The sequence below is a fragment of the Myxocyprinus asiaticus genome, chromosome 38 (genome assembly GCF_019703515.2).
Source record: "Myxocyprinus asiaticus isolate MX2 ecotype Aquarium Trade chromosome 38, UBuf_Myxa_2, whole genome shotgun sequence".
Classification (NCBI taxonomy): Eukaryota; Metazoa; Chordata; class Actinopteri; order Cypriniformes; family Catostomidae; genus Myxocyprinus; species Myxocyprinus asiaticus.
Genome location: NC_059381.1, coordinates 17,964,831 through 17,983,428, shown reverse-complemented (window position 1 = coordinate 17,983,428; position 18,598 = coordinate 17,964,831). Strand labels below are relative to the sequence as shown.

The 18,598-nt window shown below is 37.5% G+C and overlaps 1 protein-coding gene across 1 annotated transcript; it reads right to left on the bottom strand.

Moving 5' to 3' along the window:
* Nucleotides 1-206: 206 nt before the first annotated feature.
* lmbrd2b (LMBR1 domain containing 2b) lies at nt 207-16,586 on the bottom strand. Its single transcript, XM_051677024.1, has 18 exons — nt 16,421-16,586; nt 15,198-15,415; nt 14,293-14,405; nt 12,397-12,495; nt 12,025-12,192; nt 11,495-11,705; nt 11,308-11,382; nt 11,085-11,198; nt 10,820-11,003; nt 9,974-10,155; nt 8,476-8,609; nt 8,177-8,282; nt 7,337-7,434; nt 7,153-7,256; nt 6,713-6,759; nt 4,766-4,880; nt 3,718-3,844; nt 207-3,630 (listed from the first exon to the last, which is right to left on the bottom strand). The coding sequence occupies exons 2-18, from the start codon at nt 15,369-15,371 to the stop codon at nt 3,567-3,569; spliced, it is 2,115 nt and encodes a 704-aa protein (XP_051532984.1). The 5' UTR covers nt 15,372-15,415; nt 16,421-16,586; the 3' UTR covers nt 207-3,566.
* Between the last annotated feature and the right edge of the window lie 2,012 nt (nt 16,587-18,598).

Genomic DNA, 18,598 nt, shown 5'->3' with positions numbered 1-18,598 from the left:
AGTTCCAGTTGGCCTTCATCAATACACTACTTGTTGACTGACCAAAACAAAAGATTACACCTCATTACCAACAAAGTTAATTTCCTCATAAATACACATCTTCAGTAAACCAAAAGGAATGAGCAAAAAAAAAAAAAAAAAAAAAAAAAAGCCCTTTTTTATTTTCAAGGGCTGCTTAGCATTTGTAGAGAGAATACAGTAGACAGTTTATTTTTACATGATATTTATAGTAGTGAAATTTAACATTACTTACATCTGCGACTGCACTTCCTTTAAAAAACAAGAATAAAACTTCTCGGCATATTCAATAGAATACCATGCAGTAATTTACATCAGATATATTAGATTATTCTATGTGTGTAACACAAGGAGAATTTCAAGTATTAGATCACCTGAAATTGTCAAAAATTGTCTTGCGCTTTATAATCATGTCTTCTAAGTGTTACGTAGTTGTTAAATATTCAATTGACAATTTTATACGCCACATATTTCTACAAGAAAACCACACTCTTGTATTAAATATGATTATGTATTCATGTAGGTGTGATTGGCATTAAGAATATGTCTTTAAGAGTTTAAAGATCTTTAAAACCTTCTCTAATCCAAATGGCATCAGACATTTTCAAACAAACAGAACATGTTTTTAAGTGTACATTACCAGCATCATGGATTTACCATTTTGAAAAGTGAAAAAATGTAACCGTGCAAAGTATAAATGGCCTGTCAAACATTCATTTCACATTATTTCCACTTAACTAAGGGTGATTTCACATATAGTACATTTTAAGTGAACCAAACCCAGTTCCGTTAAAGGGAACCAGCTGCAAATGACCTCAGTGCTTTTGGTGTTCACAATGTAAGTGGACTTAAAAGAGGACCCAGTTTCTTTTTTGGTCCTCTTCACATTATTGTGGTCTCAGACCCCTTGTTTTTCACACCACAGCTCCTTAATAACTCAGACCCCGTTGCAGCTAGGGCTGTTACGATTTTGAAAATTGGCAGACAGTATTTTTTCATAAATAATTGTGATTATTATGATATGCAATTGTCATACAAATTGTCATACTTCTTAAGGTTCACGTATGCTTATTACAGATAGGCCAACACCTTAAGTGGCAATTTATTGATATTTAACTTGAAATAATTTAAAATGGGGTTATGTGATTACTTTTAAGGCTTTAAAAAAATATATAATTTTTAATGAAAAATTATTGCACAGGGATAGAATTACATAAAAAGTAATATTTTATATGTTAAATCATTTATGAAACCCAGACAACACCGCCAATTATATTACATTATGCAATAGTAATAATGTATACTGTATTTCTGTCCTAAATTCTTCACTCTCTCACATTATGTTACCCTTATTTCACATGAAGGAAAACATTTGAAATTCTATGTGCATTTGAAAATATGTTTCTTTATCTATGATCTCGAGAGTAATGGAGCAAGCAAGCATCTCCTCCTGCATGTCTTTTAAATTGTGTGTAAATAAAATGAAAGGGAAACTATAAAAATCCTCACTTGTATTTTCGTGGGTGTTTGGTGTGAACCTCTGTAGACGGTATACCCATCAGAGCACTTTAAAGCGGTTCATCTTAAAGCAGCCAGTCCGTTCATTTTAGGTGCTCAAATAATACAAGAACAGAATATGAGACACAAAAACACATTATGGTAATCATGGTATGTCTATATTTGCTTAAAATTCCCATATGTGGACAGTAAATTGTGACTGGACTATGAAGTATTTAATGCAGCTATGTATGGCAAGCCACGAGATACTTATGTCATAAAACGCAAAGTGGAATGGTACCTCTTCGCTTTCACGTCGCACAAATCAATCAAACCACAAAAGCACCCACAAACGAACCGTAATCAGACCAGGTTCTTTTAGTGGGGTCTGAGACCACATGGGTTGTTCACATATACACGTTATACTGCTCTGAGAGCACTTGGAGTGCTCAAACAAACTAGATGTGAAAACACCCTAAGGTAACCCAACTTCATTGCAAAGAGTTGTGCGAGGTCGCTTAGTCAACAGAGTAACAGCCATGTGAAACAAGCAAATGAACAGGTGATGATTAACACTGTACCAAAGTCATAGAACCAATAAAGGGCTGATAATAATTCAAGATTACACATCCTCCATTCATGCACCTGGCAGTTAATTTTGGAATGGTGCCCTTCCCAGAACCCTTTTTTTTTTTTCTTTTTTTAAATATGAACAGTTCAGTTGTTCAATGTGTGCAAACCAAAAGACATAATAATACAGCTTTACTAACCAAGTTAAACATTTGTGAAAATAAATATTAGATTCATTCATAAAATACATGATACAAGAACAGTTTGTATGGATGGAATGTTAAAATGAGCTTCACTTCGAACGTGGTGACTCATTCGGCCCCGAGCTTATCAAGCACATTAAAGGAATAGTTAATCTAAAAACATTCTGTTGTCATTTACTCACCATCATTGTGCTTCAAACCCATATTGCTTTCTTTTTTTGTAGAACACGAAAAGATGTTTAGCAGTCTAACAGACTTAGTCACCGTTCACTTGAATTGATTGGAAAAAAGATGCGAGTGAGTGTCAGTCATTACATACTGCCTAACACCTCTTTTTGTGTTCCAAAGAAGAATGAAAGTCATAGGGAATTGGAACAACATGACTGAGTAAATAATGTCAGAATCTTCATTTTAGGGTGAACTATCCTTTTAACAAAAGAAGCAATCAATTAAAATAATAATAATAAAAAATTGAGATTTCTTTAAAGACAAAATTGCTTCTTTTCCAAAGACAATAATATTTGTCCCTTAAACTAATCATCTACAGGAAAGCCATAACACTTTAAAATGGTACATTTTAGAGTAATTTTAACTGCATTCGATCAGTGCAGTTTTACAGTCTCCCAAATGCTATGCCAGAGCATATAACAACTAATAATAATAATAACAATAACATACAAAAAACCTACATTATATTTTGTAAAACAGCCTATATGTAGACCTAAAAATAAAATCTCTATTCACACATACAACTAACACAAATTGGCCACAATCACGTCAATTCATATTTACTTGGCTGATTTAAATGCTCAGGTACATTTCAGTACCTGAACCCATCAGTAGTAAATGATGTAACAGTGTCTCAGGTCAACTCCTTCCAGTCTGTAGTACTCATTCAACTGTAAAACACCTTATGTTCAGTGCTCTGACTGTTCAACTTCACATTAACTTTGACTCATTTCTTGAAACAGAGTAAAGAAACAGTAGGCAAAGACATTTCCCTTTGTCATATGCAGCAGTTTGACTGCCTGGCACCTCAAAATGAATGTGCATGTGTGTTTTCTATGTGTCTGCATGCTTACGTTGTAATCAGGAAACATGCAAGTAACTACACTGCATTACAGGATACAGGAAGCAGAATATGTTTAAAATGAGAAGGTCAAATAGACCAAACCTGTTGAGTGTTTTTAGAGGTAAAATGCAGAATATTAGACAATTATTTTCTTGTAGAGACAGTGTTATTTGATTGAAAAGAATGAAAATGCTTCACCCTTTACTTTAAACATCATCAAAGATACGGCTTCGAGATGACGACATTGAGAGATACCTTCCACTGGCACGTCTGTGGGAGACAAAGATGAAAAGTGAGTGCATACAGTCCAGATGAACACAAATAAGCTTCATAACAATAAAACTTTCTCAATTTAACCTGCCACTGCCCGATTCCAAAGGGTCATCAGTTAGTGTTTCAGGGTTAAAGTCCAAGGGCTCAGCATCTTGTAGTAGCTCAATGCTGTCCCTCCCTGACTGGCTTCCACTACGAGAGTACTTGGCCTCTATTCCAGAAAAAAAAATAAAAAGGGAAAAATAAAGGATACAAATCCAGACAAAAGGATAAAAAAACTGGCTGTTTTTCCAGAAAGAACAGCCCTCAAATTTGACATTAAATGAATATTCCAGGTTCAATACAAGTTAAGCTCAATTGACAGCATTTGTGGCATAATGTTTCTTTTTTTAAATTTTTTTTTTATATATATATATATAAAGAAAAGAGGTTCCAGTGAGGCACTTACAATGGAAGTGAAAGGGGCCAATTTTAGAGGGTTTAAAAGGCAGAAATGTGAAGCTTATAATTTTTTTTAAAGCACTTATATTAATTCTTCTGTTAAAACTTCTGTATTATTTGAGCTATGAAGTTGTTTGACCTCTTCAACTCTGGGACATGTATGGGCTATTGCACGCAATTTTTCACATTACAGTTTTTCAAAAATTGGTCAAATTTTTTCAGAACCCCCACCCCCCAATAATAAAAAAAAAAGACTCCTGTTATTCACAAATTATACTGTATATGTTTACAATATTATGATGAATATGTGTTTTTGTCTTTTTTTTTTTTGTAAGCATGCAATTCTACTTCTGTTTACACCACCTACCTCCAAAAAGTCTTATTTTATTCCACTAAATGGCAGCAAGCACTAGAAAAATACATTTTTCCTCTCTCACCTTCCGTCACAAAATGCCAATCTGAAATGTAGGTAGCGCTCGCACACATTATAGCCCTCACAAATTTTGAAATGAAAAAAAGATGCAGTGAAAGTGAATGGTGATTGAGGCCAACATTCTGCCAATCATCTCCTTTCATAACCCATGGAAGAAAGAAAGTAATACTGGTTTGGAACAACATGAGGGTGAGTAAATGATGACAGAATTTTTTGGGTAAAATGTCCCTTGAAATACTTATTGGGTATTAAACATACGCCGGTTTGTGTTTGAATTCAGAGTTTCAGCATAGTTAGTTTCCTTCATCTCAGACATTGAGGCCTGGTTTCTAGAAGCAATATCATCTCGCTGAGCATAACGCTCTTTCCACTCCTGCAGAGAAAAACAGCAATGATTGGCTGATGCTAATAAGACACTAGTATGTTATTGGTATAAAAGACAGTTAAAGTTCTGTACAACTTCATAAATATACAGTTGTGACCAAAAATATTGGCAGCCTTGGTAAATATGAGAAAAGCCTGTGAAAAATATATCCTTATTGTTTGTCCTTTTGGTCTTTAATTCAAAATATTCACAAAAATCTATCCTCTAAAAGATATCAGACAATTCCAAACACAACAAGTTTTATCAAAAAACTAATATTTTTGTCAAATATATGTGTGACACAATTATTGGCACCCTTGTATTCAGTACTTCGTGCAACCTCCCTTTGCCACGATAACAGCTCTTAGACTTCTCTTATAATGCCTAATGAGGTTGGAGAACACATGGCAAGGTATCGGAGATCATTCCTCCATACAGAATCTCTTCAGATCCTTCAAATTTAGAGGTCCATGCTGGTGGACTCTCCTCTTCAGTTCACCCCACAGGTTTTCTATGGGGTTCAGGTCGGGGGACTGGGATGGCCATGGCAGAACCTTGATTTTGTGGTTAGTGAACCATTTTTGTGTTGATTTTTATGTGTTTTGGATCATTCTCCTGCTGGAATATCAAACCACAGCCCATTTTAAGCTTTCTGGCAGAGGCAATCAGGTTTTGATTTTTTTAACAGATGGTATTTGATAGAGTCCATGATGCCATGTATCCGAACAAGATGTCCAGGACCTCTGGCATAAAAACAGCCCAACAACGTTAAAGATCCACCACCATATTTAACTGTGGGCATTGGGTACTTTTCCATATGGCTACCTCTCTATGTACACCAAACTCATCTCTGGTGTTTGCTGCCAAAGAGCTCTATTTTTGTTTCATCTGACTTTAGAACCCAGTCCCATTTGAAGTTCCAGTAGTGTCTGGCAAATTGAAGACCTTTGTTGTTGGATGAGAGCAGAGGCTTTTTTCTTGAAACCCTCCCAAACATCTTGTGGTTATATAGGAGATGTCTGATTGTAGTTTTGGAGACTTTCTGACCCCAAGACCCAACTAATTCCTGTAATTATCCAGCTGTGATCCTTGGAGAATTTTTGACCACTCGAACCATCCTCCTCACTGTACGTGGAGACAATATAGGCACACGTCCTCTTTCAGACCAATTCGTAACATCTCCAGTTGATTGGCACTTCTTAATTATTGCCATGAAGGTGGAAATGGGTATTTTCAATGCTTTGGCTATTTTCCTATAGCCACTTCCCATTTTGTGAAGCTCAACAACCTTTTGCTGCACATCATAACTTTATTATTTGGTCTTACACATTGTGATGGATGACTAAGTGAATTTGGCCTGTGTGTTGCCTCATATTTATACTCATGTGAAACAGGAAGTCATGGCTGAACAATTTCATGTTCCTTGTCACTCAGGTGTACTAAAAAAAATTAAGTTATGAATGGGAATATACTTCAGATATATTTTACTCATAAGAATTTCTAGGGGTGCAAATAATTGTGGCAAACGTGTTTTGGAGAAAAATATTTAATTACGAGATTTTCCCCCCTTTCAATTAGTTTACTATACTTCATTAAAGGTTAGATTTTTGTGAATATTTTGAATGAAAGATCAAAAGGATAAACAAGACACATATTTTTCACAGCCGCCTTTGCTATTTACCAAGGGTGCCAATATTGTTGGCCAGCACTGTATATGATATAATCTTCAAAAAACACATTTGTAAACAATGATTTCCAAAATCCTTGTTTTCAGAAGATTATATCATATGCTGTAAATGTATAGGAGCCAACTGGTTGTAGTTCAAAAACAGGATGCTCACTCTTCGCCTGTTCTCCCCATCTTCTATTCTTTGACGTTTTCTTCTTTCTATGCAACAAACAACAGGATAAGTTAAATGCATGCATTTGATTAATTCTAGAGGATCATGTTCAATGCAAACACTGTTGTCACTGGTAGATAACCTCTGACGCATTGGGGTTTTTCACTTTCGCACAGTAAAACTTTAGCAATGAAAAAAAATTGATTCGTATGCAAATTAATGTTTATTCCTGTTTCATGACTAACCATAGCAACCACAGGAGATCTCACTACCTCATGTTTTTTTTTTTTTTTTTAAATACAGCAAACATAAATATGCGGTATGTGCTGAGGTTCATCATGCCAGCTCTGATATAAGCACAATCTTACATGATAAAGTTCCAACATTTTATTTAGACAACATTGTTTTGCATTTTGTCCTAAAATTTCTAAACAAATCACCTCTGCGGAGGAGCTCCCTGCCCTCATCAATCAGGTCAGAGGTAATTTCATTGTCTCCCATGAACTGCTGGAAGCCCAGGAGGTTCAGGCAACGTGTGCCGAGACTGGAAAGAAATGAGTCATACACAGAACCATACCATAAAATTTTTCTGTCTGATGATTCATAGAAAATATGAACACACACCTGAAATATGTAGCGATGCAGAGGATAACTATCAGCATTGGGTAATAGATGTAGAAGCCGTTAGCAATGAAGGACAGCACCCGCATCGAACCCATGATCTAAGACATTAGAAAATGTTAATTAAGGAGTTGTTGTGTTTAATTGTACTTAGATATATCGATAAAAAGGACTCTGGGGTGTTGAAGACCCTCTGAACAGCTGTATTGTACTATATTAGAATCTCACACATAAATAAACAAACAAACAAACAAACAAACACACCAGCAGTCATCAAAAAGTCAAAAAACTAATATTTTACATTCAGGGTTCCCATATATTTTGGTAAATTTCCATGACTTTCCAAGTCATTTGTGATTACTGCATAACTAGACAAAAAAAATATTTCCTTTTTTTTTTTTTTAAATTGACTATAAATTTCGAAGTATAGGTCTTTGTTGAACAATAATGGGCGTTTCCCAATCTGTTGGTGTTGTTAAACCATTATGGGCATTTCTAAACTATCCAATAAAACTAGGGAATCTCAAATGTAGTAATCACTGAGCGTTTCCAAACCAGGGTGGGCATTTTGCAACTATTTTATGAAAGCATGTAGTCTCAATGTAGTAGGCAAATTGTGTAAAGCGGTTGAAAAATGCCCATCACGGTTTGAAAACGCCCACTGATTGGAAAGCGCCCATTTTTGTTCTGCAGAGACACAAGTCACTAAATTTCCACGACTTTGCATGAAAATCCTATTAATTATCATGACTTTTCCAGGCCTGAAAATACCAATTTTAAACTTCTCTGATATTTCTATGACTGTGGGAACACTGTCAAGTTTCATAAAATAATAAAACTCACAGAGGTATATGCAGTTTGCTCCTTTGCCTGGTGAGATATGGCAGAATCCATGTGAATCAATCCCAGGAAGTTTAGACAAAGAGGGGGAGTCAAGCGGCAGAAAAGCCTAGCAAACAACACACAGAATTCTATGAATGATTTTTATTTGCATGGCTTTCTCAGAGGAAAATTAAGGGTAAAGTTTATGGACAAACAAAGTGTAAGAAGTATGAGTGACCCTAACAAACCAAGCACTGTGATTGAATTAACAAATACCAGTCTGTTTTCATACACTTAATACCACTATATGAGTTACATACATGCCGCTGAACTGAAGGCTGTAAGCGTCGGTTTGGTGATGTGAAGCTAGGTAGTAGTAGTTGAAGACTCGGATGCGGAACACAGTTGAGTAGACGCAGGTGCAGAGGAAAAAGATGGTGATGAAGCACGCCATCTACAGGCCAGAATGAAAATTTTAATGCCAGATCCACAAAACAGAGAGAGTGGTAAAATTACACATTGAACACAAATAACTGGATCCAATAAAGTGCAACAGAGGTGAATTTGTCAGTAAGTTCTTAGTTTTGGTGCATACCAGGGGTCAGCAACCTTTCTGACAATGCAGTTTAAAATTGACCTTGTTTTTAAATCACTTTTCCATATCAACAACCCCCTTTTCAAAACACATAGATCTTCTCACACTGTCTATTTAAATGGTTAAAAAAATATATAAATATATATATATATATATATATATATATATATATATATATATATATATATATATATATATATATATATATATATATATATATATATATATATATATATATATATATATTTTGATCAGACATTTTTAAAAAGTATCTATGCACCCATCACAGTAAAGGACTACACTAGTTGAAATTTAATAAAGTGACAGAAGACCATGAGAGAAAAACATTCCTCTGTGCATATAGTTTGGAATAGAATGGAGTAGAAAATACTCAGGCATGTGATTGGGAAAGGACAAAAAAGCAGGAAAATGTAACTAATGTAACCTAAAATACTTTTGCAGCATTTATTAACCTTGGTTAATGTTAATTTCAACATACAGTATACTTTTTGTTTATTTGATGATACCTAATGCATTTACTAATATTATTATGTGCTACCGATTATCTAATATTGCTGCACAGTTCAGTGTGTGAACTGTATATAAAAAAATAAAATAAAATAAAAATTGTATAGAAAAATAGGCCTATGAGAAATGTAAACCTAATATATTGTCCTAAAATATGACATCCACTCTTAATTTAAGCAATTTAACAGCCGGCATGTCATTGAAAAGTAGCCTACTTGAAGAACAGAGAAAAAAATAAAAATGTGGAAAAAAATAGGCATACTGTACAGAGCCACAAACGCCATTTACTACTTAGACCACACATTTTTGTTGAGTGAAATAAACATGTCAACGTGGTCCAGTGAAACACGGGACCTGATTCACCTGAGATGATTAATCAGTGCACCTGAAAAAGCCTGCTTGTCTAGAGCAGAAGCTGCAAACACACACATTCTGATACAGTAGCAACTTACAAGCCACCATTTCGGAAACCTGCTTTCAGCACGGAAAATTTTACTATGCCGTGTTTTGGTTGAAAAGTTTTTAAATCGAGAATGCACAGCACATTAGATATTACAATATTACAGACCACATGAGATATTACACCCCCCCAGATTAATCTGGAAGAATCACATCCCTGAATACTTTATTATTCCCTATAAGGGAAATTTCTTTGTTCCTATTAGAGATTTTCAGTCATGGATAAATTGACTCACCTCAATGTACAGGTAGTTATAATCTCTCTCAGCAAGCTGAATAAACACAGCAAAGAGCGAAAGAACGGGGCGAGTACTGAAAAAGGTGCATTCCGACCAAACCACAGCCACAGAAAAGAGAGCCAGAACCACAGCCAGCACACGGAAAAACCACTGTTTCAGCAAACACTCCCAGTACCACTCTGGTGAAGAAGAAAAAGACAATAAAAGCAGGGCAAAACCAACAAGACCAAAAAGATCATAGTTATTACCATATGTGCTAACATAATATCATTGATTGACTATAACTTTGATATTTGCTTAAAGGGGTCATGACATGAGGAATCAAATTGTCCTTAATCTTTTGACCTATAAGAGGTCATTGTTCTATAAAAAGATATTGTAAGTTTCAGAACTCAAAACGTTCTCCTCATTGCAAAAAGAGCTGCTAAAATGTCTTGTTCTCTACTTCCTCCACATTGTGATGTCACACTGTGGTCGACATTTGCAACCGACCGCCTCCACAACAACACATCATCGTCAGCTTGACCTTTAATCACTTCCATAGCCCCGCCCAGTAGCGTTGAGCAGTGAGATGGCAAGGAGAGAGAGCAGGTCAGTCAAGAGCAGAGAGCCAATCATAACAGCAGGCTTTTATTGTCAAGTCTTAAAGGAGAAGCAGCACCAAAACTGAGCATTTCTGACAGAGAGTCAGAATGAGGGTGGAAAATGATCATGTTTTACAAATATATGACTGGTTTTTTTTATGCAAACACTTTACTAACATTATAAGTGAAACTCAAGAAACATATTAAAATAATTTAAAACAAGGCTTGTCATGACCCTTTAAACATATCTGTCACCTACCTACTGTAGGCGTATAGATGTAGCGTCTGAACCAGCCTACAGGTTCTGGAGAAGCAAAGCTGTGAACAAACTGCCGAGAGGAGCTGGTTTCATTTTTGGCAACGTCCTCCAAGTGAAAAGCCTGTTCCAGCAAGATCTGCCATTGAACACGTGTGCGATTGTGTCTCTGAACAGCGTAGATCACCTGAGAAACCAGGTAAATGTTACACCAGGACACAATCCAGAATGTACAGAGAACAGACCTGAAGACTGGGTGGTGCTGTACCTGCTTGTGTAGTTTTGAAAGGCTTCTTTCAGAGGGGTATGTGTTTTGTTTATCATCAAAATCCTCGTAGTCATCAATGTTCCTTCCCATCTTTTCTTGATATTCAACAGGGCACTAAAAAAATAGCTGTAGACTTAGAGAAGCATGATTGTTGAATTTGCATAATTCATAAACATTCACCTCAAAGGCAGTTAGAGGCACATGATTGCCGTTGTCCTCTCACCTTTCGCAGAATAGTGTCTACATTCTTCCTCAAGGGATGGTTGTATTTGATTGACTCATTGATTTTTCTAACCTCCTAACATAGAAACCACAGACATAAAAAAAAAACATGTGAGAAATCTTGAAACCAGCCCATTAGGACTGCTGTGAGAATAATGTGAAAGTGTACAAATACACATGGCTTTCACCTCCATCACATCCTCCAGATTCTCCTCTGCATCCGCCTTCTCAGTCATGAGCTTGGCCACCTTGAAGTAAGTCTTGATGAGAAGGTGACCCTGGCGCGAGGCCTCCCAGTATGAGCGGGGGATCTCAACCAGGCCATAACCCAACAGCAACACTAAAAGAAACAGACCCCATGTGTTGGCCGCAGTGATACCGATGGTCTGCAGCTCATACCTGGTGGAATGGTACCCTGTTAGCGCTTAAAGGGATAGTTCACCCTAAAATGAAAATTATGTCATCATTTAGTCACAGTCATGCTGTTCAAAACCCATATGGCTTTCTTGCTTCCGTCGAACAAAAAATTAGACATTAAGCAGAATGGCATTCTCAGTCACCATACGCTTTCATTGTATGGAACAAAGACACAATGAAAGTCATTGGTGACTGAGGCTGTAAGTCCCTTACATTCAACCAAACATCACCTTGTGTGTTCCACAGAAGAAAAAAAAAGTCATGAAGGTTTGGAACAACATTTCAAGACTGGTATACAGACCAGGAAAGGTGCCACTGAGGATGCACAGCTACATAAATGAGAAGCGAGCCAAAGATGAAAAGGTATGTGCCATAATAGATGGCATTCTCAATGAGGGCTGTCTTGATTTTCCCCATGATGGAAAAACCCCCAGAGCGAGCATAGGACTGCATGAATGGCAGGAGAAGCCTAGGAAGATAAAAAAAAAATAAAAACACCATTCTCACATGCATTACATATATGAGCAGGTATGATAAAGCTTAGTTATGTGTGTGTGTTTATATGAGCATTTTTTTAAAATACACATTAGACTGGCTCATGTAATAACAGTAACATATAATTAACTTGATTTAAGAAGCCATTATCAAGTCAGAAAGGGCAAAGCTTTCTCACCAAGTAAGACACTGTGAGGTCCAGTACACAACCCTCCAGAACACTGGCATGATGCCATTTGGAATGTAACTCCATGGTTTATAGCACACATGTGGGGTGCTTCAACAAAAAGGCAAAATATATGTTCACAAACATGCTAAATAACAGAGAGCCTACACTATGTACAGTTGTGCTCAAAAGTTTGCATACCCTTGGAGAATTGGTAATATATGTACCATTTTAAAGGAAACATGAGTGAGCAGGCAAAACACATTTCTTTTATTTCTTATGGGATTCATATTCAACTGTAGGTTATAACAGAATGGCACAATCATAAAACAAAATGTGGCAACAATGAAAAAAATGAAATGACCCCTGTTCAAAAGTCTGCATACCCTTAGATCTTAATACTGTGTATTGCCCCCTTTAGCATCAATGACAGCGTGCAGTCTTTTGTAATAGTTGTCTATGAGGCCCCAAATTCTTGCAGGTGGTATAGCTGCCCATTCGTCTTGGCAAAATGCCTCCAGGTCATGCAAAGTCTTTGGTCGTCTTGCATGAACCGCGAGTTTGAGATCTCCCCAGAGTGGCTCGATGATATTAAGGTCAGGAGACTGTAATGGCCGCTCCAGGACCTTCACCTTTTTCTGCTGTAACCACTGGAGGGTCAACTTGGCCTTGTGCTTAGGGTCACTGTCATGCTGGAAAGTCCAAGAGCATCCCATGCACAGCTTTCGTGCAGAAGAATGCAAATTGTCTGCTAGTATTTTCTGAAAATATGCTGCATTCATCTTGCCATCAATTTTCACAAGATTCCCCGTGCCTTTAGAGCTCACATACCCCCCAAAACATCAGTGAGCCACCACCATGCTTCACTGTGGGGATGGTATTCTTTTCACTATAGGCCTTGTTGACCCCTCTCCAAACATAACGCTTATGGTTGTGACCATAAAGCTCTATTTTGGTCTCGTCACTCCAAATTACAGTGTACCAGAAGCTGCGAGGCGTGTCAAGGTGTTGTCGAGCATATTGTAACCGGGATTTTTTGTGGCATTGGCGCAGTACAGGCTTCTTTCTGGCAACTCGACCACGCAGCTAATTTTTGTTCAAGTATCGTCATATTGTGCTGCTTGAAACAACCACACCGTCTTTTACCAGAGCAGCCTGTATTTCTCCTGAGGTTACCTGTGGGTTTTTCTTGGTATCCTGAACAATTCTTCTGGCAGTTGTGGCTGAAATCTTTCTTGGTCTACCTGACCTTGGCTTGGTATCAAGAGATTCCTGAATTTTCCACTTCTTAATAAGTGATTGAACAGTACTGACTGGCATTTTCAAGACTTTGGATATCTTTTTATATCCTTTTCCATCTTTATAAAGTTCCATTACCTTGTTACGCAGGTCTTTTGACAGTTCTTTTCTGCTCCCCATGGCTCAGTATCTAGCCTGCTCAGTGCATCCACATGAGAGCTAACAAACTCATTGACTATTTACACACAGGCACTAATTGCAATTTAAAAAGCCACAGGTGTGGGAAATTAACCTTTAATTGCCATTTAAACCTGTGTGTGTCACCTTGTGTGTCTGTAACAAGGCCAAACATTCAAGGGTGTGTAAACTTTTGATCAGGGCCATTTGGGTGATTTCTGTTATCATTTTGATTTAAAAAGGAGCCAAACAACTATGTGATAATAAATGGCTTCATATGATCACTATCCTTAAAAAACATGATCCGTCATATTTTTAAAATCAATGCCAAAATTTCACAATTTCTGCCAGGGTATGCAAACTTTTGAGCACAACTGTATGTAATTCAGGATGGGCCTACTTGAATATTTGGATTATTGCCGTCCTGAATTTTTCTGTGAGTGCATCTTGAGTTCATCCTAAAACAGGAATGGATCAATTTGACAGACTTACCTTTTACTGGGTGATACAGAGGTATTTCCAGTTGTCTGGTTTGAAGTGACAGGGCTCACAGTGGGTGTCTGAGCATGTACTTCATGATCAATTATGCACTGTTTGTAGATTGTCTGAAAATCAATTGCACATGTTGTCTAAAATGTGCACCAAAAACTGCATTTGAAATGTAAAAGTATTGGACACTTAAAAGGATAGTCACCCAAAAATGAAAATGTTCTCATCATTTACTCACCCTCATGTTGTTCAAAACCTGTTTGGCTTTAATTCTTCTTTGAACATAAAAGATGATAAAGGGACAGTTCACCCCAAAATGAAAACTGTCTCATCATTTACCCTCATGTCATCCCAGATGGGTGTGACTTTCTTTCTTCTGCAGAACACAAACAAAGGTTTTTAGAAGAATATTTCAGCTCTGTAGGTCCATACAATGCAAGTTAATGGTAACCAAAAACTTTGAAGCCAAGTTGTCTGGGTTCAATGAGCACTGTTGACTGAGACAACTAAGGACTTTCCAGAAAATAAACATATGAACTTTCTCACAATTAACATTTCTTCCTGAGGCACTACACCCCACTGAGCAAAGATTGCGAATTGACCTACAGAGCCGAGATATTCTTCTAAAAATCTTCATTTGTGTTCAGCAGAAGAAGGAAAGTCATACACATCTGGGATGGCATGAGGGTGAGTAAATGATGAGAATTTTCCTTTTTGGGTGAACTATGCCTTTAAGTGTGGGAAAAGATTCAATGAAAGTGAATGGTGACTCAGGCAATCAATCCCTCCTACGTGTTCCATGAAAAAAAGCAAGTCATATGGGTTTGGGATGGCATAAGGCCGAGTAAATGATTACAGAATTTTCATTTTTAGGTGACCTATTCCTTTAAGAGGGGAGCCAAACTCACCGTGCTGACATCCAGGGGAAGAATGAAGACGATGAGAAAGCACAAATACCAAGCCAGCAGTGTGCCAAAAAGAACCATGCGCTGCTGCTTTCTGAAGTCGCCATAGCGATGCAGGAGGAACAGAGCCAGGAAAAAGACCCCCACAATCTCTATTCCCAGCGCTGCCCCACTCATAGTGCACCCAACACTCCTCTCACTCTCCCTGGGACTGATAGCACCTGCAAAATATATATCACTACTATAATTACAAAAGTAATTTATATTATGTATTAAATTATTTATTAATAATAAATTATATAATAACTATATAATATAGTTTTTATTTACAATAAATAATAACTAAAATAATACATTAGGATAAAGCATACTATTGACCGTAATGTAAACGCAAAAGAGTATGTAAAAAGAGTGGGACAGAGTCCTAGGACAAAGGACAGCGAGGACAATTCATGGAACTAAGGATACTGACACACAAGATCTATTGTTTGTTGTCATTATATGAGCTAGTGAGCATTATCACGAGTCTGTAGGTACTTATTTAAGCCATTACACATGTTATGCATCTCAGAAAGACTCTTTTGTTTTTCCTCACTTGAGCATAACGAGGGGACCCAGCTATTTGCTCAGTAAAGTGCCAAAAGTGCATTTACATTAGGGTCAGTAGGATTCTGTTTTTCGAGCCCACAATCTGGCACATTCGTATTATTTTAGTTATTATATCTTGTAAATAAAAATTATTATATAAATTATAATCAATAATTAATTTAATAAATAATCTAAATTATATTACTATAAAATTAATTATAATAATATACATACATTATATATAATTTTAATTGTTATTGGTTTGTGTTATTTATATAACAGTAGTATTATTTAAAATATAATTTTTATATTATTATTATTATGCTCTTAATTCTTTCTTATTAATTTTCTGTTCTTTTTTAAATCATTAATTCTAACTCAAAACACAACATGCCACTAAGCTTACTACGCATGCAAACAAGCTAGTTCACTTGGCATATAAGCATACACATGATGGTTAACACACATCCCGAAGACATTGGTGCATATGCAATCCCAATTAAATACGATTGCTTTACGATTAAGCTTGCTTTCAAACAAACGAGCTGTCAGTCACAATATCCAGTTGATCATCTGACGACTTTCGGGCAGTGCCCATGTTTTGCTCCAAATCGTGAGATCACCTGAATTTGCCTTACCTAGTTCTGTCGCCGAGAAATATGTGATGCAGTACGATGATATCCTATTTCCTTTCTTCAGTACAGACAAACCTCGAGCATCGTGTAACAATATACCTGTACACAATCCACATTTGACTGATTTCCAGAAAATCACACGTCACTCGTCTGACGACGTTTAATGGGCGGCGATCTAGTTTCTTCTTCTTGAGTGTCAATGACTGGCCATAGGTACATATCGCCAACTACCGTACAAAAGTGCAAATAACCTTCGTACTAAACACTTCTTTGAGATTGTGCCTTGTAGAATATGCGCAATGCGTAAAGTTGCACGTGTAGAAATGAAATATGGATATCGCTGTACCACTTTTTGAGATAAGAATTTTATGTACTATTGTAACATGAGCGCTCATTATCAACAGAGAAAGTTTAGCAGAGACCGACCACTGGTATTAAAATGAATAGGAGAACGGCCAACGAATGTTAAAAAGGAAGTCCCGCTTTACATGTAAAATAGCCAATTACCTTTTAGATAAAGACATCGCCTTACAGTGACTCGAGAACAAGAACGCGCATAAACTGGACCAGCCTGAAAAATAGCATCTTTTTAGAGTGATCTGAGCTAAAGAAGCACAATTTATGATACAGTTGTTGTTAGATTTTACTACTGCTTTTAAATATGTTCTTTGATCGTAAACCCCATTCATGTCGATAGGAGCTGTACTTATATGCCGCTTGTTTACATAGAAAATAGCTGCACAGTATACCCGCGAGCGTTCCAAAGATGGCCCCCGAGTGGGCTGACTTGCCTTAAAAGATACTTGTTGTGAACTTGTTTATTCTACTTGATAAGCGTTTTATTAGTGGCCAATGCAATTCATTGAACCTTTTCCAAAATTATATGATTACATCTCTGTCGGTGTTGGGCATGAAAAAAAAAAAAACCGCACACACACACAAATCACAGAAAAAAAATTTATTACCTGATTATTTATTGCTGATGACAGAATTAAGGAGGCGCACCGGGGGAAGTGCATACTTGCATACATATATAGCGGCGCCGTTTTGTGGCGTGTTCTGCATAACACGGCGGCCCATGCAGCCCCATTTCACCCAATGGCCAGTCCGCCACTGGTTTGAACTGAAACGGACACCAAAGAATGGTCTGTACACACTCGTTCATGAGGTGCGCATGCATGAACTCCTAAAAAGGAGATTTACTTGCTGGGGGAAAAGTGTGCTTTGGGCTTACGCTTGAATTGCTTCAAGATGGCACCAAGTATGGCTGCTGCGCTGCAAACTCTGACCCAATATTGCAGTTTTTTGTTTTGTCTACAATTATTGTGTTTTTCTTCTTGGATGTCATCTGCCTTATTGTCTACGATAGACAAACACTTTTGGACATTGGTTCTTCAATACCACACCGAAAACCGGACTTTAAATTCCTCAATGCAGAGCCGCTGTTTTCATACATAACAGCAGAGCCCTTTGTCTGGGCTGCCCAGCCGCGGAAACGTAGCCGGAAAAGGGGAAGGAGAACCGGCGTTCTCATCAGACTAAGACGTAGCACAAATCGACCCCCACTACCCAGCATTCTACTGGCAAATGTTCAGTATCTCGACAACAAGCTCTGCAAGCTGAGAGTGTGGATCTCTTTCCAACGAGAGACGAGGGACTGCTGCATTATCTGCCTTACAGAAACTTGGATGTCTGTGGAGATTCCAGACTCAGCCATCGAACCCGTGGGTGCACCGAGCGGACAGAGTGAAAGACTTCTCAGGTAAAAGCAGATGAGGTGTGAAAATCCTGGTGTGATCAGAGGAACGTACATTCTGTCAAGTCTTTCTGCTCTCCTGATCTGGAATTTCTCATGCTTCTGTGTCGACCATTCTGGCTACTGAGGGAATTCACAGCGGTCTTATCACAGCTGTGTACATCCCCCCACAAGCCGACACAGACCAGGCACTCAAGGAACTTTATGTGAGCAGGAAACTGCGCACCCTGAGGCTGCATTCGTTGTGATCGGGGACTTTAACAAAGCCAACTTCAAGTCAATCACACTGAAATACTTCCAACACATCAGTTGCAACACACGAGGGGACCGGGTTTTGGACCATTGCTACTCTCCTTTCTGGGATGACTACAGATCCCTCCCCCATCCACCATTTGGCAAATCGGACCACTCGGGGGTCACGTGAC